This window comes from Nothobranchius furzeri, chromosome 4 (assembly GCF_043380555.1).
Source record: "Nothobranchius furzeri strain GRZ-AD chromosome 4, NfurGRZ-RIMD1, whole genome shotgun sequence".
Lineage (NCBI taxonomy): Eukaryota > Metazoa > Chordata > Actinopteri > Cyprinodontiformes > Nothobranchiidae > Nothobranchius > Nothobranchius furzeri.
This window is the reverse complement of record NC_091744.1, coordinates 13,318,349-13,346,117: the sequence shown is the minus strand read 5'-3', so window position 1 is coordinate 13,346,117 and position 27,769 is coordinate 13,318,349. Positions and strand designations below refer to the sequence as shown.

At 40.5% G+C, this 27,769-nt stretch overlaps 1 protein-coding gene across 3 annotated transcripts in view; it reads left to right on the top strand.

The window, feature by feature from the left end:
• Positions 1-27,464, top strand: part of sh3gl2a (SH3 domain containing GRB2 like 2a, endophilin A1) — a 50,081-nt gene extending 22,617 nt beyond the window's left edge. The window contains exons 2-13 of one of the 3 annotated variants that reach the window (XM_070550115.1): positions 13,387-13,455; positions 16,197-16,269; positions 16,901-17,044; positions 18,567-18,700; positions 19,194-19,352; positions 20,109-20,212; positions 20,495-20,610; positions 21,684-21,698; positions 21,854-21,865; positions 22,224-22,235; positions 25,377-25,388; positions 25,480-27,464. In XM_070550115.1, coding sequence (XP_070406216.1) covers positions 13,387-13,455; positions 16,197-16,269; positions 16,901-17,044; positions 18,567-18,700; positions 19,194-19,352; positions 20,109-20,212; positions 20,495-20,610; positions 21,684-21,698; positions 21,854-21,865; positions 22,224-22,235; positions 25,377-25,388; positions 25,480-25,676 — 1,047 coding nt within the window. In that variant the 3' untranslated portion in view covers positions 25,677-27,464. Of the gene's footprint in view, positions 1-13,386; positions 13,456-16,196; positions 16,270-16,900; positions 17,045-18,566; positions 18,701-19,193; positions 19,353-20,108; positions 20,213-20,494; positions 20,611-21,683; positions 21,699-21,853; positions 21,866-22,223; positions 22,259-25,376; positions 25,389-25,479 lie in introns of those variants that run through there. The other 2 variants (XM_070550114.1, XM_054743675.2) reach the window with 2 other exon arrangements.
• Positions 27,465-27,769: the final 305 nt, after the last annotated feature.

The following is a 27,769-nucleotide window of genomic DNA, read 5'->3' as shown; positions in this document are numbered from 1 at the left end:
TCTTCCTTTAGGTCTCCTCGCAGTTGGACGTGCCCGGAAAACCACACCAGGGAGGCATCCAAGAGGCATCCTGACCAGATGCCCAAGCCACCTCAACTGGCTTCTCTCGACGTGAAGGAGCAGTGGATCTACTCCAAGCCCCTCCCAGATGATCAAGCTTCTCACCCTATCTCCAAGGGAGAGCCCAGCCACCCTGTGGAGAAAACTCATTTCGGCCGCTTGTATCCGCAATCTCGTTCTTTCGGTCACTACCCAAAGCTCATGACCACAGGTGAGGGCAGGAACGTAGATCGACCGGTGAATCGAGAGCTTTGCCTTCCGGCTCAGCTCTTTCTTCACCACGACAGACCGGTACAGCGCCCGCATCACTGGGATGAGAATCAGCTCCTCTAAATCCGAGACCGTGGTCTTAAATCGGAAAAGGGTAGAATGCCTTCTCCGGGTCAGGGATGAGGTCTTGCCTCAATTGGAGGAGTTTAAGCATCTCGGGGTCTTGTTCACGAGTGAGGGGGAAAATGGTCTATTAAATTACTTTTATTTTTTATTTCACTTTGGAAGGACCACTAAAGGAAATTATTAAATAAAAGAAAATGTGCTGATTGGTAGTGAGCAAAGAAAACAGGGAGCAGAGGAACTCTACAAAATAAAACAGGAAGTGATAACTGTCAGCAGCAGTAAAATCCAAACCTGAATCAACTCAAAGATGACATTTTAAAACAGACAGAGAACAAATCCTATTTATTCTGACACTCACGCATCCTGTGGTACACACACACATACTCCAGTAGAAAGATAGTGGATAAACATAGTAATGACAATTTGAAGAAAAAATCATTTGTTTTTTGTTTTAAAATAAGACAAAAGTTTTTCCTCCACTGTAGTACAATTCACTTCAGAGAGGAAAATCCAATTTAACCAGAAAAAGCATTCAAGCATTCAACTACCCACAATCCCTGTTTTTCTTTTCTTTTCAGGAAGAATATCTTTAGTAGTTTGATTTTTACTTTAGTGCACAACTTAGTAAAGATTGTGATTCTTGGTGTCATGTGTCTGTTCCTCCTGCTGCATCTACACCTTCAGCCTCATCTCTGCTGTTACATAAGAGTCGGGTTTACAAATCAGATTATGACGGCCACAGGCCAAAGAGGATAGAGGTTAGTGAAGCGTCACGGCCGATCAGTAGACTCATGTTGGTGTGGATGGAGTAGAAGACACTCAGATGATAGGACTGAACTGAACTGAGCGTCTACTTTAAAGGGATGCTTTGCAACTTTTTCATATTTTTAAATACATTTCTTGAGCCAGAATGTGCTAAAATGACCCTTTTACAGGGTTAACGAAAGGTCACCCAGCCCCTATCACACCCTGTAGCCAGAATATTCCACTTGCAACTTCAGACTGACAGGCTGCTTTGTTAGAAAAAAATTTAGCTGACATACCTGGCGCAGCAGTCTGCTTCCAGCACGCTTCCTGCATGGTTTAGATCATGAACACAGCAGATTTGTTTCAGCTAGTGATGAATCACTCCTGTAGACCCTAGTGAAGGCTGTGAAGACATTTCAGCTAATAGATTAAGGTGTTAAAAAGACGAACGCACAGCAAAGAGATACATGGTATTGGTATTGGGCTGCATGGTGGCGCAGTGGTTAGAACTGTTGCCTCGCAACACGAAGGTCGCAGGTTCGAAACTCGGCTGCGGCCTTTCTGCGTGGAGTTGCGTGTTCTCCCCATGCATGTGTGGGTTTCCTCCGGGTACTCCGGTTTCCCCCACAGATCACAACATGCCCTATAGGTTAAAAAAAATTGTACGTCGCTTTGGGAAAAAGCGTCTGCTAAGCACATAAACATAAACATTTTGCTTTTGGTTCTACAAACTGACTCTAGGGGGTCCTAAAAGCAAGCCAAAACTGTCTTGTTCCTCTTTAAGGCTTGTCGTCACTGCTTTTGACTTTTGTCTTTCCTCTAATTACGTCCTTGTCCTCAGTGTTCTGTGGGATTACTGCAGTGAGAAGCAGCCCACAATTTAAGCACAACAAGGGGATTTTCTTTGATTCCACAAGAGCAAAGGGTTGTTTTCAGGACAGCCAGTAAGATTACAGCTTTTTCTGCTAATTAAGGTGTTCATGTGAGGTCACAGGGAGGACTTGTGTCCCACACGATCCTGAACATTTTGGTTTAAAACTTTAAAAGCTGATTTTCAGTTTAGGTGAAGTCAGTCAGCCGGAGATGTTTTTAGGGGCGGAGCTACAGAATAACTAAATAAAGGTGTGAAGAAGAAAAAACAGAACATGACAACAGAATTCATATGAAAATAACATATTTTTAAAAATTTTCACACAAAGAAATTAAACAACCTAACACTCTTGTAGTCATTTTCTCTTTTGTATCATAACAAATGAGCTAAGAAATAAAAAATGAAATAAAAAGATTCTTAATGTGCAAGAAGAATGTATTTCCAAATGTAGAAACAGATCAGTATGAGAGGACGGCATCACATCTCCCTGGTATTGTCCAGCAGCAGGAGCTGTCCTCCTGATAGCCTCGCTAATCACTCTTGTCATTTTTAATCTCCCTCCTCCTCCCTCTCCTCCCCCACCCTGGGCGTATTTAAAGCAGGGACGTCCGTGTGCTCAGGCAGGATTAGAATAGTGAGCAGGAAGCATGGAGGGAGCGGTGGCCACATCAGATGCTCGTTCAAATCACATTGGGGACCCATGTGACTCATGCTGATGCTGAAAGAACCGTTTCAATAACCCAAGCAGGATTTATTCTAGTTACAATACAGCTGCAAAAGAAAGAAAAGTTTGATTCTTAATTTTACAGCACCTGTATTGTTCACCAGTTAACCCATGTGGATTTTTAATGATTTTTGTCAGTTTCAAGTTTAAAAATCTACCCTTTCGCCTTAATTATTTGGTTTTTAGCCTTTTGTGTATTTATAATGAAGAAAATCCTCAATTCAGAATCAGAATCAGAATAGGTTTATTGCCATTGTCAGTGAACAAACAATTCACCAACTAGGAACTTGCTTCGGTACTAATGTGCTACATATAACATGAATAATAAGATTAAAAATAGAATAAATTAGAATAAAAAATAAATTAAAAAAACTAGAATAAAACTTTCAGCTATAAAAAATGGCAGGTAATGGTAACATGGCCGATAACGTGACTTTGTGTCGAGAATTCATGTAAAAATATACAACATCCCAACCTCATATGTAGTGTTGGTGTGAAGGACAGACATAATACAGTAGTATTGATCACACAGTGTTCTACAAGCAGCGTAATCTAATCCTGGACCTGTGATTAAAGCAGCAGCAGATGCTTTCTGTGTCAGAATGTGTCTCAGCCTTGGCGAAGCTCGTCTTAAACACGTGTGAAGGCCCTGCTCTTGAAGCTCTCCCGCCATGTTTGCAGAGTGGTTTTATTCATCTAATGAAAGTCTAAATTATACACATTTCCTGTAGATTTATTGTCAAGATACTGATAATCTTGGTACCTAAAGGAGGTCGTGGGTCATCCAGGTATTAGCCTTTTCTGTAGCAGGTGATGACTCATCACTCACTCTTCCTTCCTTTTATAAAATAGAATAGAACAGAGTAGAGTAGAATAGAATAGAATAGAATAGAATAGAGCAGAATAGAATAGAATAGAGCAGAATAGAATAGAGTAGAGTAGAATAGAATATAGAATAGAATAGAATAGAATAGAATATAATAGAATAGAATAGAATAGAATAGAATAGAAAGCATTTTATTGCAAGCAGTTCCTTCAGTGCAGTCAAACACAAACAGTAAAAACAATAAATAAACAAATGGTACAAAGTTGCACTGTAAACATTTTGGATATTGCACAGATTGATGAGCAGGAGGGAGACCTGAGTTTGGGTTGTTTAAGGGGTTATGGCTTTTGGGAAACCAACTGTTCTTGAGCATGTTTGTCCTGGTTGTGGTGCACTCGAAGAGCAACAGATTAAAAAGGTCCCCACCAGGGTGGGAGCTGTCCTTGATTGTGTTTTTTGCATTGCTGAGGCAGTGGGAGGTGAAAGGGGGGTAGGGGGCTGCTGATGATCCTCTGTGCTGCCTTTACAACCCTCTGAAGCCTCTCTCTGCCTGCCATGGTGCAGCTGCCGTACCATACTGTGATGCAGCACAGTATTATCTGATGCTTAACGTTCAATTTTCCTTTACGTTGAATTTCACTGCTAATGGCTGGATCTGCTCATTTTTTAAAACATATTTTTTCTGATTATTTTATATGATGAACCTGCAGCAGTCAGCTTTCCTGCAGTTTAGCACAACTAATTCATATTTAAATGCTGCCATGATATTCGGATTCCTGCAAGCATGCACGTGTGTGTGTGTGTGTGTGTGTGTGTGTGTGTGTGTGTGTGTGTGTGTGTGTGTGTGTGTGTGTGTGTGTGTGTGTGTGTGTGTGTGTGTGTGTGTCTGTGTGTGTGTGTGTGTGTCTGTGTGTGTGTGTGTGTGTGTGTGTGTGTGTGTGTGTGTGTGTGTGTGTGTGTGTGTGTGTGTGTGTGTGTGTGTGTGTGTGTGTGTGTGCACTCACTGTGCCAGCACTGCTGGTGGCATCACAACTGTACCTCTGAGTTCTCTAGCAGCCAGCTGTGCAGTTTACTGATCTGTGTAAGGTTCGTTTCACATCACCAGCACTCCTGCTCAGTTCTCCTTGATGTGTCCTTCTCCTGTGAGGAAATTTACAGAGGAGATCCTGAGGACTCACTCGGGATCACGAGCACAAAAATAGATTTTCTGATGATAGGATGGAAACGAGGAGACACTTCTAGATCCAGGAGTGTTTCCACACAATATTGCAACTAGATCACATTTGTATAGCTGGGTGTTGCAGCCTATGTCATCACTCTCTCACTTATTGGCTGTGACATGCATTATTTAAATTGAGGGCATCCAAGCATGCATCTTACTAAATCTCCTCAGCTTCCAACCATCAAAGATCTATTGCCACTGATTTTGCTTTCTACTTTGGAAGAGCTAATGGAAAGCTGCACTGCGCTTCCTCGGAGCAGCCAGCAGCATGCTCATTTTTTATTCATGCAGTCGCTTTTCCCCAGAAAACCAACAGTATTTACAGGTACCTGCAGATGCTGCCTGACAGAGTTGTTATTTATCTGTTTAACTGAGTGAATGAATTGATAGTGGCGCTGCAGCCTTCCTCTGGCTTCACGTGAAAGTAGTTTTGGTCATGGGACACATACACTCTCACGGATGTAAAATGGTTGAAATTGGCAATATGAGTTAAGTTTTCATTTGAATTTGTTATTTTTGGATCAAAATTCCAGCATCTTATTTTAAATTAAATGAAGTTGTGATTAAACTAAGGCTGGTGGAGACCATTTTGCTTGTGCCTCATCTGTTTATATTAATTTACCCACACCCTGTTCAAATAGGATTGATTACATTGAAATGATAAAATAAAACTGCATTTAAATGATGAAGATGTCCAAAACCAGACAGTTGTCTATTTAAGGCATATGGAGTTATTTATCAATAGCTTGTTTAGAGTTCCTGGTCACATTTTTGCAGTTTTGAAAATTTCAACAAAGGAACGCAAAAGCACCATCCATTATTTGTCTCTAACCTCACTAACATATTTTGCAGTAAATCATGAAGTGTGTGTTCCACAGGGATGTAAATGTGTGAACAAGAAAGATCACAGTCTATAAATGTAAAAGACGAAACAACCAGGGGCGGATTTAGGACTGAAGAAGATCCGGGGCTTAACACACACACGCACGCGCGCACACACACACGTGACACGCACTAGTCAACATCATATATATTTGTCTTGTACCACATAATTTTTAATCTGAAGCTACATATTAAGCATATTCAGGGCAGAGTATTGTTCCTGTTAGTGTTTAGTGTGAGATGATAGTAAATATTCCCTTTCTTTCTGCAACAACTTTACCTGATACTAAGCTAACTTTAGGCAAACCAGCAGCACAACAAATATTTTCAAATAAGACTCACAAACCTGAGTCAACACCAGTTTCATCAAAGCTGGGGTTCTGTCGTTGTACTTTTTGTCTAAAAAAACGTCCTTATGTCCATCTTCACTCATGCGTTTCAGGCAGAGTGTAGAAGAAGCCGGCTGCTGAAGGACTTCTTCTTCAGTGGTGGAGGCTCAGGCAGGCTGTATACAAACTACTGCCAGCTGCTCCCTCTCTGTTGGACTTTGGTACTGCATGTTACTTCCGCGATTTAGATCCGGGGCCTTTCATGAAACATCCAGGGCTTCAGCCCAAGTAGCCGGGCCTAACGCCGCCCCTGGAAACAACAAGACTTTCCTCACTCTGTTTTGGGTTTTCTTTTTTTTTTCTTTTTTTACCGGATTCTGAATGATAAACACCTCTTGAATCACAGGATGAATTTACTGCAAGTGAAATGAAATCATCATCATAAATTGCCTTTATTTATTTATTTCTTATAGTGTCATTATCATGTTGTGGTAGTTGTCATGTGATTGTGTGCAGTACTGGCGCTCCACAGGGTACAATGATCTCACCCTTTCTCTTCACCTTCTACACCTCGTACTTCACCTACAACACCAGCAGCCGCCACCTCCAGATGTCCTCTGATGACTCGGCTATTGTTGGCTCTGTGTCTGAGGGTAATGACCTGGAGTACAGGTCAGTCATCATGGACTTTGTGGACTGGTGTGAGTGTAACTACCCTTGCTTGAACACCAGTAAAACAAAGGAAATGGTGATTAACTGCCAGAGAAACACTCCTCCTCACTCACCAGTAAACATCCAGGGAGCAGACACTGAAGTGGTGGACACATTTAAGTACCTGGGTGTTTACCTCAGCAGCAAACTGAACCGGTCCAACAACACAGATGATCTGTATAACAAGGGCTAAAGCCACCCCCTCCTCCTGAGGAGGCTGAGGTCCTTCAGAGTTAATTCCCAGCTGCTAAAATTCTTTTATCACTCTGTGGTCGGTCCGTTATCCACTCTGCTGTGGTCCGTTGGGGTGCAGGCAGCTCTGACTGAGACAGGAGGAGACTGAACAAGCCATTTCCCAAAACTAGCTCGGTTATGAGCTGCCCTTTGGATACAGCTGAGGAGACGCGTGAAAAGAGGATGCTGGGGAAGATGACCACCATCTTCAAAAATCCCTCCTACTCACTGCATTCCACTGAGGAGACCATGGACAGCTCATTCAGAGGCAGATTGAGACATCCCAGATGTGAAACAGAACGCTACCGTAGATCTTTCATCCCCTCTGCTGTTAGAGTGTATAACTCCTCAGTTTAACTTGTACTGGCATTATCCTGGTACACAATAACATCAATGCAATACTCAGTGTGTTTTCAACACTTGTGCATAACCGGATTTACATAGTATGTCTGTTTTCCTTACAGTATGCTGCATAGTGTTGGAACCCAAGTATTTTTATTTGTGGTTTTTAGTTGTTGATGGTTACAATACTAGCTTACTGCCTATGTGTAAATGCATGTACCTTTGTTATTAAACTCAGATAAATGTCATAAACCACGTTAGTGCTTTTAAAATTCCACGTTTTAATGTAAACTCTTTCTGTTGGCAGAAACATCACGGTCTTTCTGGAGAGTCTTAGAGTCATTTTGCAAAATAAACAGAAAGAATCCAACAGGTTTGGTTTCATTATGCAAAGCTGTTCTGAGCTTTTTCACTGACAAGCTAAAAGTTCAGCCTCTGTCTGTGACTGTGCCTCAGCACAGTAACACTAACCCTCACAGATAACGTATTCATGTGTGTGCTGAACAGGCTATGCTCTTTTATTCAGAGTCCTGATTTTCTTATAAATCATTTTTGGTGTTATCCTTTATTTATACCTCGTAAATGAGCATCTTCTTGCTATTCTTTGAGCATCGGGTTTGGAAGAAAAAGGAACAACATGTGGGAGAGGCAAACACGCTACACCTATACCTGTTTCCATAGCAACTAGCTTTAGGCACTCTAGACAGGAAATGTAGCTTTTCTTCTGGAGTTGCTGTGTGTGTGTGTGTGTGTGTGTGTGTGTGTGTGTGTGTGTGTGTGTGTGTGTGTGTGTGTGTGCGTGCGTGCGTGCGTGCGTGCGTGTGTGTGTGTGTGTGTGTGTGTGTGTGTGTGTTGCTGTCAGAATATTAGTCTTTTTAGGGGGATCAGGAGAGACTTTGGCACAATGAGTCACAGAAATCCCCCGAAGGTCTTACGCTGCATAAACTGCTGTCACAGGCTTAGCGTTAAAAACCAGCAGCTCCCCCATCACAAATCATCCCATCAGAAATACTCATCGCACAAAAATAACACCACAGAGATGATAAATCTGCCTCTCATTCAGACATCCTCTGCTGTCCTTTACTTTCAAGATTCCTTCAGGCGTGCAATGTGACATTCCCCGAAAGCCAGCATGTGGCTTTGGTGTGTCCGACTGCTGCCCCCTCAAGGTGCCTGGTGATATCACACCACGTTAGGGCAGCATGATGGGATTTCAGGCACCATTATCAGCTCAGAGGGAGGGGACAGGAGCTTTTTCTGTTTGTGTCTCAGTGTGTGGTTCTGTTCCATATCTGCAGCTTTAATGGCTCATGTTAGCAGCACAGATTTATTTGATCTTCAGACTCAGAAATGATGTCAGGAAACCTTACCGTGTTAATTTTAGTAGAAGGAGCTAATAAAGCAGGTGCTTGAAGTAAATTGTTCTCTTATTAGATTAAAACCCAAAAATAGCAATTTTCTTCTATCTGACTTTTCATTTGAAAATCTTGAAACAAAACTGAATTCCACTTCAGGTTAAATGAAAACATAAATAAAGGCAATTCAATTCAAGTTTATTTATATAGCGCCAAATCATGACAAGAGTCGTCTCAAGGCACTTCACATAATAAACATTCCAATTCAGGTCAGTTCATTAAGCCAATCAGAAATAATGTTTCCTATATAAGGAACCCAGCAAATTGCATCAAGTCACTGACTAGTGTCAGTGACTATACAGCAATCCTCATACTAAGCAAGCATAAAGCGACAGTGGAGAGGAAAACTCCCATTTAACAGGAAGAAACCTCCAGAGAACCCTGGCTCAGTATAAGCAGCCATCCTCCACGACTCACTGGGGATCGAGAAGACAGAGCAGGCACACACACACACACACACACACACACACACACACACACACACACAAAGTAATGTGTCTATAGTTATATTGTGATTTCTTAGTAAATATTCTATTTGGTGAGAGATAAACTTTATTGTATTTATCCTAGTGGATCTATAATTAAACTGGTAAACTAGTAGTAGCACATTCAATGTCAAAGAGAGTAAAAAGTTATTATCAGGAGAGGGATAATGTTTTAGTGGTTAGCAGCAGTGTGCTAGACGATGGCCCCCTCCATGAGGCCACCACAGCTCAGCAGAACATCGTTGTGGCTTCTTCTGGGGAGAAAAACAGAGAGAAAATAAAGTTAACAGCTGAAATTGCAGAAAATAATACAGTTAAAGAGCAAATTGTAGAAGAAAGTAGTAGAGTGTGAAAAGTGGTCAGATTATCCTCCAGCAGTCTAAGCCTATAGCAGCATAACTACAGCGAAAACTCAGGATAATCTATCCTATTTAGATGGAGGCATGTTGGAGGCAGGGCAAGGGAGAGCCGTCTTTACCGACTGTACACTCCACCTCCCTCTACTCCCCCACTTGTCCAGATTTAGGCTAACATCAGATTTTAACCATAGGCCCTATCAAATAAAAATGTTTTAAGCCTAGTCTTAAAAGTAGACAAGGTGTCTGCCTCACGGACTAAGGCTGGGAGCTGGTTCCACAGGAGAGGAGCCTGATAACTAAAAGATCTGCCTCCCATCCTAATTTTAGATATTCTGGGAACCACCAGTAAACCTGCAGTCTGAGAGCAAAGTGCTCGGTTAGGAACGTATGGAACAATCAGATCACTGATGTATGATGGAGGTTGATTATTAAGAGCTTTATATGTGAGAAGAAGGATCTTAAAATCTATTCTGAATTTAACAGGTAACCAATGTAGGGAAGCTAAGACAGGAGAGATATGATCTCTCTTTTTAATTCTCATCAGAACTCTAGCTGCAGCATTTTGGACAAGCTGAAGACTTTTAACTACATTCTGTGGACTTCCTGAGAGTAATGAATTACAGTAATCCAGTCTTGATGTAATAAATGCATGAACTAGTTTTTCAGCATCACTCCTGGAAAGGATGCTTCTAATCTTAGCAATATTCCGAAGGTGGAAAAAGGAAATCCTACAAACTTGTGAAACCTGGGATTTGAATGTCATGTCCTGGTCAAAGATAACACCAAGGTTCCTTACTTTTTTCTCGGAGATTAATGTAATGCCATTCAGGTCAGGTGATTGACTAAGCAATTTCCTTTTCTGGATTTCTGGTCCAAAGATGAGAACTTCCGTCTTGTCTTGATTTAAAAGCAAAAAGTTTAGAGTCATCCAATTTTTTATGTCCTCAAGACAAGCCTGTAATCTACCTAACCGATTAGGTTCATCAGGGTTAATGGATAAATATAACTGAGTATCGTCAGCATAACAGTGGAAGTTCATCCCATGCTGTCTAATGATTTTACCAATTGGGAGCATATATATAGTTAAACGAGTTGGTCCAAGCACTGAACCCTGTGGTACTCCACAAGTAACCCTGGAGTATGAAGACGATTTGTCATGTACATTTACAAAATGAAATCTGTCAGACAGGTAGGATTTAAACCAGCCTAGCGCTGTTCCTTTGATCCCTACAACATGTTCAAGTCTTTCTAAAAGAACATTGTGATCAACTGTGTCAAAGGCAGCACTGAGATCTAACAAGACTAGAACAGACACAAGATTCTTATCTGAGGCCATGAGAGTATCATTTGTAACTCTCACTAACACAGTTTCAGTGCTGTGATACTCTCTAAAACCAGACTGAAATTCCTCAAACAGAGCATTAGTGTTTAAATGCTCACATACTTGGATGGCCACTATTTTCTCCAGGACTTTTGGATTAGATATTGGTCTATAATTCATCGGGTCATCTGGATCCAGAGAAGGCTTGATTACAGCAACCTTAAAATCCTGTGGTACACATCCATTTACTAAGGATACCAAAGAGCAGTCAGAGGCGCAAGAAATCGATTTTTTGCAAGCATTGTAACGGCTAATTCTAATAATCAAGGTGTGTTATATAAAACTATGAATGCAGTGCTTTCACCAGTTACAAAACTATTTTCCTCTGCGTCTGCTGACTTGTGTAACCAAATCCTGCAGTTTTTCTTAAATAAGATTAGTGTAATCAGAGCTCAGATTCACCAAACCAACCATGTTCCTGATTCAGTCATTCCCCCTCATGTGCAACTTCAAAGCTTTCAGCCCATCTCTCTGCCCTATCTAGAAAAAACTGTTGCTGCCATGAAACCGTCTGGCTCCCCAGAAGATGTTATCCCACCACGTCTCCTGAAAGAGGTTTTTCCTTTCATTAGCCATAATGTGCTAGACATCTTAAATAGTAGCTTGACATTGGCTGAAGTTCCTTCTGCCTTTAAACACGCCGTTCTTCAGCCAATCTTGAAAAAACCTGGTCTCGACCCCACTGATTACTCTAATCTCCGACCAATTTCCAAATTACCGTTTTTATCTAAGGTCCTTGAGAAAATAGTGTATGAACAGATGCTGACACATCTAAATGACAATCAGGTAATGGACATTTTTCAGTCTGGTTTCAGAAAACAGCACAGCACTGAAACTGCTCATGTTCGGGTGTTTAATGACATTTTTCTTGCTTTAGATTCAGGTTTCCATGTGGTTCTGCTACTTTTGGATCTATCAGCAGCATTTGACACGATCGATCATAACATCTTGATCACCAGACTTCAGACTTGGGCTGGCATTTCTGGTTCAGCCCTAGATTGGTTCAGGTCATACTTTTATAACAGGTCCGCTAGAGTCATGTTGGATGGCTGTTCATCCGAGTCACAACCACTCCGTTGGGGTGTCCCACAAGGTTCAATACTCGGCCCGTTACTATTTAACCTCTATATACTGCCCTTAGGAGCCATTTTCAGAAGGCACGCTGTCTCATACCATCTTTACGCTGATGACTGTCAGATCTACTTTTCATTCAAGCCAACTCAATCAATGCAAGTTCTGTCTGATTGTATCGATAATGTTAAGCTTTGGCTTGCTGATAACTTCCTCCATCTGAATGACTCCAAAACAGAAGTAATCGTTTTTAATCCTCACAGCATCCCGGCTACTCTTCAACCTGACCTCAACTATCTCTCACCTAATGTCTCCACTGTAATTTCCAACCTTGGAGTTAAAATAGACCAGGCTCTGAAGATGGATGCTCAGGTCAATAACACAGTTAAATCATGTTTTTACCACCTCAGGCGTATCTCTAAACTTAAGCACATCCTGAGTGTCCGTCTTCTCAAATCAGTAGTCCACACTTTCATCACTTCACGGCTGGATTACTCCAACTCCTGCTTATACGGCATCAGTAAAGCAGCTCAATCTAGACTTCAGCTAGTCCAGAATTCAGCAGCTAGGTTCCTGACTGGAGTTGACAGAAGACAGCACATTACACCAATTCTAAAATCTCTCCACTGGTTGCCCGTTCATCTCAGGATCAATTTCAAAATCATGCTGCTCACTTATAAATCCCTGAACAGTCAAGCTCCTCCATATCTGTGTCAACTCGTCCATTACTACAATCCGCCTCGTGCTCTCAGGTCTGAGGATAAGCTCCTCCTAGCTCTTCCAAACGCACGTCTGAAAAGCCGTGGAGAAAGGGCTTTCTCTGTCTGTGCTCCCAAGCTGTGGAATGCATTACCACTACTAGTGAGGCAAGCACCAACAATTAGCATTTTTAAATCTCGCATGAAAACTCACTACTTCAACCTTGCATATAATACATAATCATGGACCACTTTCGACATCTGCATTCTTTCTACAATAGAATGCACAATAATTAACATCTGTATTACTGTGGTTCTTTCATATGTTTTTATCTGTTGTTTCACATTCCTTTGCGTTTTTAGTGTTTTACGACTGTTAGTTCGAGTATTTTCTTGTTTTCATTTTTTCTTATAAACTATGCTTTAAATGTCATTCTGAACGTGTTAATTTAACTGTAATCTTTTAATGTACAGCGCCTTGTCTGGTTGTAATGCCATGTTGAATGCGCTTTATAAATAAAATGGTATGGTAATGGTATGGTAAGGATAGATTGATTAGATCTAGAATGTTTTTTTGTTATCTTTTTTGCAGAATATCATCCCTGAGAATTCTAAAAAACATTTGCACTGCAACTTTTGAATAATATGATATTTTGATTATATATTTAGTTTCAAATTTGTTTTGTTTTGCAGAGAGTGAGCGAGAAGGTCGGAGGAGCAGAAGGAACGAAGCTCGATGATGACTTCACTGACATGGAAAAGGCATGTCAGAATGGTTTTCCTCCCATTCCAGAATGAGGTCCAGATCTGTCGGTTTAGGCTATGAAAATGCTTGAGCTGAGTTCTTATTAACATTTAAAACTGAAAATTTTCATCACACCCAAGTGGTTCCAGTCAAGTTTTACTAATGCATTTCCATACAGAGCACAAACAGCTGGTTTGCACAGAATATAATCAAAGGTTTGCAGAAATGGCTTATTCTAATTACCTTTTGGTCATTCAACTAAAAATAAAACCTTTAACATAAACTAATAAGCTGCATTGATAAAGATGCTTTATGAAAATAGGATATATGAAATGTCTCACATGCTGTTTTGTTATGTTTTTTAGATGAGCTTTAATTTTGCAACCTTGTGTAATAATGTTGATGTTCTGATGTGTTCGAGGGTTTACACACTGCTCAAATAAGTAAAGGGAACACAAAAATAAGACATCCTAGATCTAAATGAATGAACTATTCTTATACAGGGTGAGCCATTTATATGGATACACCTTAATAAAATGGGAATGGTTGGTGATATTAACGTCCTGTTTGTGGCACATTAGTATACGTGAGGGGGCAAACTTTTCAAGTTGGGTGGTAACCATGGTAGCCATTTTGAAGTCGACTATCCTGGATCCAACTTTGTTTTTTCAGTAGGAAGAGGGTCATGTGACACTTCGAACTTTTTGGGAATTTCACAAGAAAAATGATGGTGTGCTTGAATTTAATGTAACGTTATTCTTTTTTGAGATATTTACAAGTTTTGTGTATTTACAAGCCCATTGTGTTGGATTGTCAATGCAACCCTCTTCTCCCACTCTTCACACACTGATAGCAACACTGCAGGAGAAATGCCAGCACAGGCTTCCAGTATCCGTAGTTTCAGGTGCTGCACATCTCATATCTTCACACCATAAACAATTGCCTTCAGATGACCCCAAAGATAAAAGTCTAAGGGGGTCAGATCGGGAGACCTTGGGGGCCATTGAACTGGCCCACGACGACCAATCAACTTTCCAGGTGACTGTTCCCTCTAGGAATGCTCGGACCTGACACCCATAATGTGGTGGTGCAACTTCTTGCTGAAAAGCTCAGGGAATGTGCCAGCTTCAGTGCATAAAGAGGTAAACACATCATCATTGGCATTTTCAAATATCCAGTGGCCTTGAGGTTTCCATTGATGAAGAATGGCCCCACTATCTTTGTACCCCATATACCACACTATACCATCAATTTTTTTTTTTTTTTTTTTTTTTGCTCCAAAGATCTTGGAGGGATCTATCCAATGTGGGTTAGTGTCAGACCAATAGCGGTGGTTTTGTTTGTTAACTTCACCATTCACATAAAAGTTTGCCTCATCACTGAACAAAATCTTCTGCGTGACCTGAGGGTCCTGTTCCAATTTTTGTTTTGCCCATTCTGCAAATTCTGTGTGCCGATCTGGGTCATCCTTGCTGAGATGCTGCAGTAGCTGGAGTTTGTAAGGGTGCCATTTGTAAGTAGCTAATATCCGCCGAAAGAATGTACGACTAATGCCACTCTCCAGTGACATGCGGTGAGTGCTACGCTGTGGGCACTTGCTGAATGAAGCTAGGATAGCCACTGATGTTTCTTCATTCATGACTGTTTTAATGAGTCTACATTCTGGCAAATCCTACACTGAACCAGTTTCATGAAACTTAGAAAGCAGTTTGCTAATTGTAGAATGGGAGATGGGTGGTCTTGTAGGGTGTCTTGCACTTAAATCTGCTGCAATGACCCGGTTACTGCGTTCACCAGGTATCAACACAATATCGATCTGCTCCTCATGTGTTTACCTCTTCGACATGTCAATGGCTGTGAACAAAGAGAAACTCATAAATAACTCAATAAGGAATAAAGTTATGTGAAAACCAAGCACACCATTGTTTTTCTTGTAAAATTCCCAAAATGTTTAAAGTGTCACATGACCCTCTTCCTCGGATCCAAGATGGACAACTTCAAAATGGCCACCATGGTCACCACCCATCTTGAAAAGTTTGCCCCCTCACGTATACTAATGTGCCACAAACAGGACGTTAATATTACCAACCATTCCCATTTTATTAAGGTGTATCCATATAAATGGCTCACCCTGTAGTTTGTTCTTTGCTTAGTTGAATGTGCTGACAACAAAAGCACCAAAAATATCTGGAAATCAAACGTATCAACCCAAGGAGGTCTGGATTTGGAGTCGCACTCAAAATTAAAGCAGAAAAACACACCGCAGGCTGATCCAAATTTGATGTAATGTCTTGAAAGCAAGTCAGAATGGGGCTCAGTAGTGTGTGTGTGGCCTCCTTGGGCCTGTTTGATCTCCCTACAACACCTGGGCATGCTCCTGATGAGGTGGAGGATGGTCTCCTGAAGGATCTCCTCCCAGACCTGGACTAAAGCATCTGCTAACTTCTGGACAGTCTGTGGAGCAATGTGGCGTTGGTGGATGGAGCGAGAAATGATGTCCCAGATGTCCTCAATTAGATTCAGATCTGGGGAATGGACGGGCCAGTCTGTAACATCAATGGCTTCGTCTTGCAAGAACTGCTGACACACTCGACATCTGGTCTAGCATTATATGGCATTCGGAGAAACCCAGGACCAATCGCACCAGCATATGGTCTTAACAAGGGGACCTGCTTCATGATCTCTACAGCTGTCTCCTTTAAACATTTGGATTTGTTGTTTATTATTTAAGTTTGTTTTATGTGTTTGGATTTTACAGAAGGTGGACTCCACGTCTCGAGCAGTTATGGACATCATAACAAAGACCACGGAGTATCTGCAGCCAAACCCAGGTAACCAGAGGAGCTTCATGACTGGGCTCACACATTTCTATTCTACTTTTTACCAAGAGATTGACATCCTTTATAACAACTGTAGATGAACAGATGAGTCCACACATACCCTTTGTGTTTGCAGAACTCTCATAGTTCCTCTAAGAGACGACAGTTGTGGGAAATTATTGCACTTGGCTCATGCACAGTGGTCTATAACAAGCCTCAGATGATTCTGGTCATGTTTAAGACCTGTTTATAGTCCTCTATAGTCCATGATAGGTTTTTGAGGTGTGTCATAAGCTCATTTTAAGCCTTTCTAATAATCATAAGGCCAAAGGTCAGGGCTACATCTGTAAAGTGTCCTATGAGGTCTTACAGTTTTTAAGAAAACTTTAATAACATTTTAAACTGTGGAAATACAACTTTGATTTTACCTACTTTGTTGTTTCCTTCTTCGTTTTATGTTTAAATGAAAGTCTTCCTGCTGAATTTTGACCAAAATGCTGAAAGTACAGCTGAGTGAATGCCTCAATCTAATTATATCTTTATTTAGATTAATTTTAAGTTTCTCTGGATAACAACTATAAATCATAGGTAAACAGAACGCAGGTGTTTTTATTAAATCATATAGCTATATTTGTGTTTGCAGCCACCAGAGCTAAGATGAGCATGATGAACTCCATGTCACGTATGCGAGGTCAGGAGAAAGGACCGGGCTACACTCAGACCGAGACCTTGCTGGGAGAGTCCATGCAGAGGTTTGGCAGGGAGCTCGGAGAGGAGTCTAACTTTGGTGAGTTTGCTGTGCCTTAAAGGTACAATATGTGAGAATTTTATAGTGACATAATCACAAAACAAAAACTAATGTCTTAGTCTGGAAGAAAGGTTGCATTGAAACAGCTGGCTGGCAGCTTATCAGTTTTTCTCCTTTCAAAAAGGCCCAAAACAGAACGTAGTCTTTGTTTACAATCTGTGAGCCAATGGGATGGTTGAGTCTGTGCTAGCTGCTGCCGCAGCACCGGCATTTGTAATTCGAGACTGGCTAGCAAAGCGCAGCAGTGTTTTGTAAAGAACGAACCAGAAGTTATTTCTTACCCCTAAGAAGCCCCGGCAGGTTTTTGTTTTACTCTAATATCGGGCAAAGAAGGCTAGAGACTGATGTTGAGCTTAACGATGAGCCAGAGGTGTGGACTCGAGTCACATGACTTGGACTCGAGTCAGACTTGAGTCATTGTTTTAATGATTTCTGACTTGACGTTATAAAATCTATAAAGACTTACGACTTGACTCAGATTTGAACGCCAATGACTTGCGACTTGAATCAACTTGCATCTGTTGACTTGATGATGACTTGAGCATATTTGATATTTTAGCACAAAAGTGGCCCGACATGGACAAAACTCATAAACCTTTCTTCGTTCTGGGTGTGATCTTGTTCTGCTAAATGCAGCAGCACTTTGTTTATAATCAGTTTCAGTTGCACTTTCTGCTTGTTTGAGTAAATAAATTAAGTTTTAAGAAGGTTTATTTCTGGAATTTATTTATTATCATTGTCATTGAATTGAAGCTGGACAGATGACTTGATTATGACTTGACAATTCAAAGTTAAGTACTTGGACTTGACTTCCACATCGACTTTGGACTCGACTTTGATTTGGTTGTCTTTGACTTGGACTTGACTCAAGACTTGACTGGAAAGACTTGTGACTTACTTGTGACTTGCAAAGCAGTGACTTGGTCACACCCCTGCATTGAGCTAACAATGCTAACGGTAAATTAGAAACAATTAGCCATCTCTAAAAGTATCTCAAGTTACTTTTTTCAATTACCAGCAACTCAATATTACAGTGAAATGTATTTTTCTACCTGTTAACTTACTGTGTAGGCCTCGTCCTCACTAATGGACACTAACACTAACCCTAACCCTATCTTCTGGTGCAGCTCCATAGTTGTCAATAGCAAGGAGTGAAAAAGTCATTTGTGTGTTTTGAAAATGGGCTGCAGTACCCAAATTTGACCACAGGGTGTCATTCTTACTTCATTCTTACATAATACACCTATGAAGCTTCAAATAAACACTCACATCAGCACTTCCTACCCACTGTAAAACAACAAACTGGCATATTTTTATCCCCTCAAGGTCACAGTAACGGAGTCTTGGATACCTGCAGTTTACCTTGCATTTTAGTGAATAAAGTAAACATAATCTGCAGAGATTATGGTCAGCTGTCAGAAATGTTTCCTTTTCCAAGCATGCAATGACATTAAAGAGTTATTAGTGTGATTTTTGTGTTTAAATATATGTTTTCCTTCAGGTCTTGCTCTGATTGACGTTGGAGAGGCCATGCGTGAGCTGGGCGAGGTCAAGGACGCTCTGGACATGGAGGTGAAGCAGAACTTCATTGACCCGATGCAAAGCCTCCACGAAAAAGACATCAAGGAGATTCAGGTACAAGGGTGGTGGTTTACTGTGAAACAAAAACTGTCATTATTATCAGGCTTGATCTTAAAGGTTGAATGTGGAACACGGACACTGCTGAACTCTAGTGTTCAGGGGTGGTATCGCAACAACAGAAGTATTTTCCAGCTGTTGGGATGTTGGGTGTTGACATGTTCCAGCACCATGTTCAGTGACAAATCGTACAGGATAAGCAATTCTACTAATATGTTTATTTTACAAAAGGATTTACCATTGGAACATCTTGTGGGCTCAGAATCAGCTGCTTGACTTGTCACGTCTGCCATTTTACACAGTCACAGCCTCGCCTTGGTGAGCAGACTTTTTAGTGCAAAGGTGCCCTCTAGTGGCTGGTAGCCGTAAACATGAACCCAGTGTCATGCCTGCCAAAATAAAATTTTTATTCTGTTTTTTTTTTTAAATACAGCTTTTTATTAAAACGTACCATATTCTAACTTTAAATATAACACTGACATTTATTTAGCACCATCTGAAAAAACTGGAGGGTCGCCGTCTGGACTTTGATTACAAGAAGAAACGCCAGGGCAAACTGACCGACGACGAGCTCAAACAAGCGCTTGAGAAGTTTGATGACTCCAAGGAGATCGCTGAGCAGAGCATGTTCAACTTGTTGGAGAGTGATGTGAGTGTTTCACTGCACTGTCCAAAAGTTTTAACCACTTCACTTTATACTGAAGGTGCGTGCTGAGATTTTGAGCAGTAGTTCTACAGACGTTGTTCCTCATGAATAATTCTCATTTTGTTATATTTGTTTAACCTGCCCAACCTTGTGTGTGTGGAATGGGTTCTAGTGGTCATCCATGGTACTCAGCATTTCAATCAGAAGTCACATTTAATCACCTGAATGTCCAAATTACCTGTTTATTTTACATTTTAACTCATTCACTGCCAGCCGTTTCCTGATCGCTAACGGCCTTCGCTGCCAGTTTCTCACCGTTTTTACTGTTTTTTTAAGAGTCACAGAACGTTGCGCGCTAGCATGATGTCGACGCCAAAAACACCAAAACAAATAGGAGACTCACCTCTTACATCAGGAAGAAGCTGCGTGTTTCGAGCATTATCCGTTCTTTCATAATCCGTTGTCGAATTGTGATCGGCAGACGCTTTTCCGGTTCGCGCCTCACTTTTTTTACAGGAACGGCCCAAAACGATCTCCAAACACATGGATGTGTTGCTTCCTGATCATGTGATCTGTGACGTATGCGGATTTTGCTTCAGGCCTGAGATGTTTGTTCTCTCAGCGCGGGGGCTCGTTCCGATGCTCAAACAGTAAAAAAATGCAAACGACAACTTTAGTCGTCATTGGCAGTGAATGAGTTAACCAGCAAACCTTCTGACTGTTGAGTTGATGTGTAAAATATCCTGTTGGTGTCGACAGATTGAACAAGTGAGCCAGCTGGCTGCATTAGTCCATGCTCAGGTTCAGTATCACTCCCGCGCTGCTGAAATCCTCACACAGCTCTCCAGTAAGGTTGATGAACGGTCAGTACCAACAGCTTTATCCAGAAATAATGACAAAAATGCACATTAATGAAATTCCGTGATGATTATTACAGGTTTGAAACATCAGTTTTGATACAGAAGAACAGAACATACTGTAGAGCGCTGTGATTGGCAAGACATAAAACGTGTCAGGCTAATAGTAGACCTGCTGAGGCTACTATGAAGCATGCTTAGACCTGCGGTGGTTGATCTAGATTTCTAGGTTTCTAGGTACTTTAAACTGTTGCTCTGAGGATTTAATTGGCATCTTCTTCTTTGTAGAATAAGGGATTCCTCCAACAAACCAAGGAAAGAGTTTATCCCAAAACCACGTACTTCTCTGGACCTGTGTATCAGTGAGAACCTGAACGGAGGACTCCATGGAGCTCGCTCTCCAGGTGAGAGAAAAAAAACAACACTTTTAGTTAGAAAGCATGTCCACAAACTGTTGTGACCACATCATCTGGGGAACCACAAAGTGTCACAAATAGCATTTGTATGAGAAGAGCAGTTTGTGGACTACTTTTGTGAAATCCTCATTTATTTATTTCACTCTTTTTTACTGTAAATTCTCAAATAGAAACCACAACTCGCTATTTACTAAAAACCATGACAGACAGACTATTAACATGAATAAACAATTAAAACAGGAAAACAGCCATTAACAAGAAAAATAAAATTAAAGAAATGAACTTAGAAACTATGTCCGGGGGTGCATGTTTTTTATAAACAATGAAACAATGTAAATTAGAAAATTATACAGATTATGTTTTGTTTTTGAAAAACATTGGTGACTTTGTAACAAATAACCATTAAAGTACATAGTGTGCAGGTCTAACGACTTTGGGGGACGCTATCTTAGACACCAAGTTTCCTTCTAGCCGACTCGGTGTCCTGCGCCTGTTGATGACATCACGCTAGATGATTGGCTGGACGTATGACTTATGGAAGTTATGTTACCGCGTTCCAAAACAAGAAACATGAAAATGATTAACTCTTTCCAACCTCTATGTGAAAAAACAGAATTGAAAAAGGGATGCAATGCATTTTGGCCACATGGTGTTGCCATATATTGATGACATCATCGGCAGGCGCAGGACCGTGAGCAGATCCAGAAACTACAGCTCCAGAAAACAGTTACCGTAACGTTTTTGTAAACTAGCAACAGTCACAGCGACATGGTGTAAAACTACCCTGAAATGTATGTATGAATTGCCCCCTAGTGTCAGGAAAGTACACACTGTAACTTTAAAATGACCCAAGGGACAGAATTTAAACAGGGTTTGGTTGTAAACAAACATGGTCTTAATTCTGTCTAAAAGAGAAAGACTAATCCAGAGAATTTACAGCTCATCCATTATTTGCTCTTTCCTTTTTTGGCTTTTCCAGCATGTTTTTAAGCTTTTATGCATCAGAATAAAACAAATGCATCTCTTTTCTGTCCTGTTACGATTTCTCCTCATTCCTGTAGGTGCCAGGTCTCCAGGTGAGCCCGGTCAAACTTGTTTCCACATCTGTGTGCTAACCAGTTCATCTCTTCAACAACACACTTCCATTTTCAAAAACTCACGCCTCCCCCTCTGCCTCTCTCATCTCCCCCACCTCCCTCTCCTTCCCTCGTGCTGTTTTCCTCCTTTGCAGCCAAGTCTCCAGGTGAGACAAGACTGATTGATTTTATCTTTCTCTCAGAAACATGTTAATCATCAATGTTTCAAATAAAACAGTCAGAAAGACGTCGTCTGCTTGTGGTATAAAGGACACCTGATTGACCATGACACCAAAACGTTTCTCCAGTGGACGAGCCTTTGTTTTTCTGATCTGCTCTTCTCCTCCTGTTTCTTTGTTTGTCAGCTTGTTTTTTCAATTTGCCGTCCAGCTTGAGTTTCTTCGCTCACATTTTCCTCCACTAAACCCGTCACTTCTGTGCGTGTTTGTGCATCAGCTCATCGTTTCTCTGATCTCTGAATTCATTATTCTTTTTCACCAATGTTTTCTCCTTTTTCCTTTGCAGCAAGATCTCCAGGTGAGTGAGAGTGACTTGGGAAGAGATGAAAATGTCTCAATCACTCTTACTTTTATCCTTGTTGGATGAATAGTGTGTGTTTTAATGTATTTTTTTTTGTTTCAGTTCAGTGACGTCTTTGTTCTAAACCATGTGTCTCTTTACATTTTTCTTTTTGTTGTGCTTATTATTTGTTAATATGTTCTATAACATACTAACCAGATCAATGCAGTCTGATGCTAAAGGAATAATACCATTTTTTACCCTTGTGTTGTTCCCTTTGTGTTTTTGTCCTTGTCTCTTTATGTTGCGTAAATCACCTATCAGCTCATTACTGTCCCCTGAGACCAAGTTGGGTCATTAAAAATACACACCTCTTTATGCCATCATGGACTCGAATCCCTTTTTTCAACCGAAAATGTGTCCCAGAGCACAAAACGCTAACAGTTTCAATGATATTGAACTAAATACAGTAATATCTAATTAAAATACAAATTAAAAAGCTTAGGATTTGTTTCAAAGGTGTGGTTCTCTCGTTTAAGCAACATATTTGCAGTGGTCTCTATAGGAATGAATGGCTTGTAAGTTGTACTCGCCTGCTTCAGGAATTAGCAGTGAGCCAGGTCAGAGATGAGCTTCAGACGGCAGGATATGGAGTCTTTTTTTATATATATTTAGATATCTCTCCTCTGATTGGTTAACAGCAATGTGACTCTACCACTGGCTCTTTTTGCTTTGCAACATTGATGTTTTCTCTCTACAGAAACACAAACCTGAACTAGTTCTGCTGTGCGGTGGGGTTGCTAATGCTAACAGTTAGCTTCTACTGGTACAGAAGTTTTCTGCTGTTTCCAGGACTCTAAAACAAAAACAGCCTTCCCTGCCCATGAGTGTTAAGTGACAGTGCGATGTAGATCTGTCTGGCTACTCTAACCCTAGCGTTTCACAGTCTATTTTCTATCAGGAGCTAATGCAGGAGAAAGGTGTAGGAGACTATTTTCATGTTCAGCCTGCTTGAAAAACTCAGATGGGCTGATTATAATCAGAAATGATATTTCAACATGTTTTTTCAGTGAACCACACCTTTAAGGGTTTGATCAGCATATTTCATTACTTTTTTATGGGGAACATACTATGAGTTGAAGTAGTTCTATAGTCAAAACAAAGCATGTTTATGCCATTATTGGCACTAAATCCTTCTCATATAGCAATTTCAGCTATTTTATTCTTGCGTTACCTTCCAAAATGAGCTTTTTCAGGGCAGTGTCACTTTAAGAAAATGAACTAGAGCTGGCCACGCCCACACATCCTTCTTGTGGCTGATACAGAGAGCCTAAGTCATGCCCATCTACCTCTGGACTATCAGTCCCAGCAAGAACGAAAAAATTAATGCAAGTTATTTTCTGATTCCAATTGTCTTGTGCCATGGATTTCACATGATGTCCGTGCATTTCAAATACGCATTTTGAGACCAAGAACGCGCTTATTGTTGAACATTATTTTAGGTTTTCTGTGAAAATACCGTACGTCCAGGACCAAATGCGCATTACCAAAGTGACATCATCAAATCAGACATGGAGAAAAGCAGAGGGAAAATAGATGTGCTTACAGCGAACTTCAAACTCCTCCTTCAGGAGGAAAGAACCACTGTAAATATTGCCATGGGGTAAGTAGCAGCTAGAGGAGAGAAAATTCTGTGGTGACGTCATATATGCGACATGCTGATATTTGATTTGCAGTTACGATAATTACGAACTTTTGCGTTTAAACAGAAATACAACGTATGTGCGATTCAGGGCGTGAGGCAAAGCGGATTCAAAAATTGCTCTTTTAACCCCATTGACTTGCATTCATTTTTTTAGTTCTTCTGGAGACCCATGAGCCGATGGGAAAAGGGAGCAGATAGGCTCCCTATAAGCTGGGGAGCTTTGATATCCAGGATGGGCTTGGAGTAGAGCCGCTGCTCTTCTAGCAACAGGTCTCCTTCACATGAGAGGAGATTCTATTCTTCTTTTCCCCGTTTGTAATGTCACAAACCTTTTGGGCTCATTTTGAGCTCATGGATGATTTATTTCTCATTTGGAACTAAAGATCCACGAGGCAGCATATGGGGATGAAAAAGATGAGTTTTGCGTAATATATTCCCTTTAACAATGGCAGCGAGTGACTCACAAACCTTATAAGAAACAAGGAAAACTTTTACATTCATGAAAAATTCATGTGAATTTAGAAACATAACAAGTGGGAAAGCACTTACATCCGTCTTTGGTGAAGTCAGGCTTTTACTATGTGAGTTCCAGGAAGTTCACACGAAAAACAAAAGTCTAGAACATGAAATGTCCATCAAAGCAAACTGTAGATGTGTCATACCTGATTCGATACATGTAGATTGTGTTACTGTTTATCTAACTGATATTCATTATCTCAAGTAATTATAACGGCAGTCCTATAAACATATTTTAATATTTTACTTGCTTTACAACAACAACAAAAAATACTTAAAATCTGACTGTAATCTGCAGGATGGAAGTTTAACCAATGCCCCCTCACATCTGTCGCCTCATGTCTGGAATGCTGTGTCAATAGTTTCAAATATCACAGTCACCCGGTACAGTTTCAAGTGGGAAATCACTTTAAAACAACAGTACTAACTGCTGAAAATGTGTCCATAATAACCATTGAAAGCAGTAACTGTTTCATCTTTGTTAGATTTTGTTGAGCTGAGGCCTAAAAACAGGCAGTAAGCTGCAGCCAGTCCTCTGGAGGGGTTTTCTGCTCCTTGGCTCCGGGTATGAGGTGATTATGGGCTGCAAAGGATTTGTGTCCAAGAATTCAAAATATTACCTTTTAAAATGTCAAACTTGCTGAAAGACAACATTTGCATTTTAATCCTCACAAGGGGCAGTAATGAGCTGAATCCAAGCTCAGAGGAGGATTTAAATAAGAACACCCAGTTCTCTACCAAGGCCGAGGCTCGAACTTTGGTCAGACTGATCTGAGTCTCTGGTTCTTTTGTAAACTCACTGCGGTGGAGGAAAGTGCGACTCAAATCAAAACAGACTGGTTCTTGCTGGTCTAATTTTTTCACACAAAAGTATTTCACTAATATGTTTAAATGCTCACTGATGCTCATGTTTTGCTTCTTTTCTTCCCCTCTTCCAGCCAGGTCTCCAGGTGAGCCTTTAATGTCATCTTAGTCACCCATAAACAGCATCGGACCTCATAAAGCCTCCTCTGAAGCTCCTTTCCTTCTCTAACTCTGCAGCTCCCCTGGACCAGCCCAGCTGTCGCGCCTTGTATGATTTTGACCCTGAGAACGAAGGTGAGCTAGGCTTCAAGGAGGGTGACATCATCACCCTAACCAATAAGATCGATGACAACTGGTACGAGGGGATGCTACACGGCAACTCGGGTTTCTTCCCCATCAACTATGTGGACATCCTGGTACCGCTGCCCCAGTAAGACGTCGAGACAATGAGCTGAGAAACATCCTGGCCTCCAGTTTCAGTAATCCCACTGAGCTTTTCCTAAAATATTCCCAATAATCCTCCTTCACTTCTCTTTAAATGAGGCAAAAACACAAAGCTGTGAATGAGGATAATGGTGATAAGGTGCACTAAATGAGTGTAGAAATGTTTCATGAAAATGAGGAAAAATCTGCTTTCCCTGATATTCCAGGAGGTTCAGTAGCTCCAGGCTTCTGTATTCTGTCATTTTTGCTTCCCTGTTTCTGCTTTTGTCTTGGTTTTAGTTGGCTGTCAGTCCGTCATGAGTTTATCCAAGCAGCTAAATTTCACTTTTCATCTGTTTGTGCCGCTACAGTAGATAGGAGCTTTTATTCTTACATGCTAAGAAAAGACAAATGAAACAAATTCACGTGTTTATTAGGTGGAAAGGTAGTTTAAGTTTTTTATTTCTTATGTGAAGATGTTAAACTGAGTACGGTAGTTTTTATTTCATTTGTAGGCATTCCCTCACAGAAACCACATCCGGCAGTTTTAACTAAAGTTATAGATTGTTTCAAATAGCAATCGGAACATTTAATTTCTATGCAGCAAGACACGTTTTGGTCCTGTTTAGGAATTAGATAAGAGAACTCGTCAAAATAAAACTAGCATCATGAGACTGGCCCGGTTAAGTGACGGCATGGCCTAAATAGCTAAATTGGACATTTTTAAACATTTTAAAAGAAATTAGTTGTGCTTAAATGTTATTCCTTCAATATGAAACTTGGTTTTTGTGACGAAATAACCTAAAAGGACATAACTGAACATCGGAGCAACACTTTGTTTTATAAACTGTTTTGTTGCTGTTTGACATTCTGCAGCTTAGATGTAAAAAGAGGACGTGGAAAATCTGAGAAAATGTGCAGAAATCATTCTTTAAATGATGCAACTAAAATGATGTTTATACACAAAAACCCCTTTCCTTTTCCTTTGTAGTGTTTTGTGGGATTGTTTTCAGATTATGATGATAATAGAAAAAATCCAAAGCTCAGATCATCGGTTTAAATCAGCATACACACACATATCACCATTTACTAAACTCTCAGTAAAACTCTTGCTTCCGCCAATCTTGTTAATGTTATGCATGTATTACCGGGGGGAGGGTGTGTGTGTCGTGTGTTTGTGTTCTGCACAGGAACACACACCTTCTAGGGGCTGAGGTGTTTAGGATGTTACTGTTTCTGACAGTGTTCAGCATTAAAACGTGCATCAGCTCATTCCAGTCAGCAGACGATGCAAAACCAACCCAAAACCTTTTAAGTGTTACTTTTTTGTCGAGGGGAAGCACCGCTCTAACAGAAGGTGCATTATGTCGACAAAAGAATAGTGATTCAGTGTGAACAGGTCATGTATTCATTCAAAAACAAACTTCCTTCTTTCACTTTTTTTTAATCGTGTGTATCTTTGCCCTCAGTGAGGACTGTACAGCTTTTTGGTGTGTTTTGTTTTCACCTTGTGTGTATAGTCACGCATCTACAGTAATGTATCTTATTTTTGTAACTGTGAGTAAAGTATACACATACAGTATAGGTGTATATATATAAATATATATACAGTATTTAACCCAGAAGTGATGTTGGAGGGAGAGGGGTTCTTTGTGCTGCACATGACTGTCTTTGAAATATTTTTGTGTTTTGTTTTGTTTTTCTTTATTCTTGCACTGAATTAAACTGTCAGCTTGATGTAAACAATAAAAAAATGTGATGAGTCGATGTAATTTATTCAAATAAATACTACGAAATTATTAATTGTTTTTTTTATCAATGCACAAGCCTCTGGAGTCTGCAGCTATGATTTGTTACTATTTGCCCATTTTGTGGATTTGTTATTACGTTCACATCCGTGTGATGATGTCACACGCTAACTTTTGAGCTAAACCCTCCAAAATGTTTGTAACTCTTGTAAAAATAAGAGTACACCGCAGAGACCTCTTTTATAAAGCTTGCTCATGCACAAAACAGGGTCTGAAATCTGCAGAAGTGACTTTTCTCACAGTGATTTATAAATACAAAACTTTTATGGAAATTATTTTGTTTCTTTATTAATCCT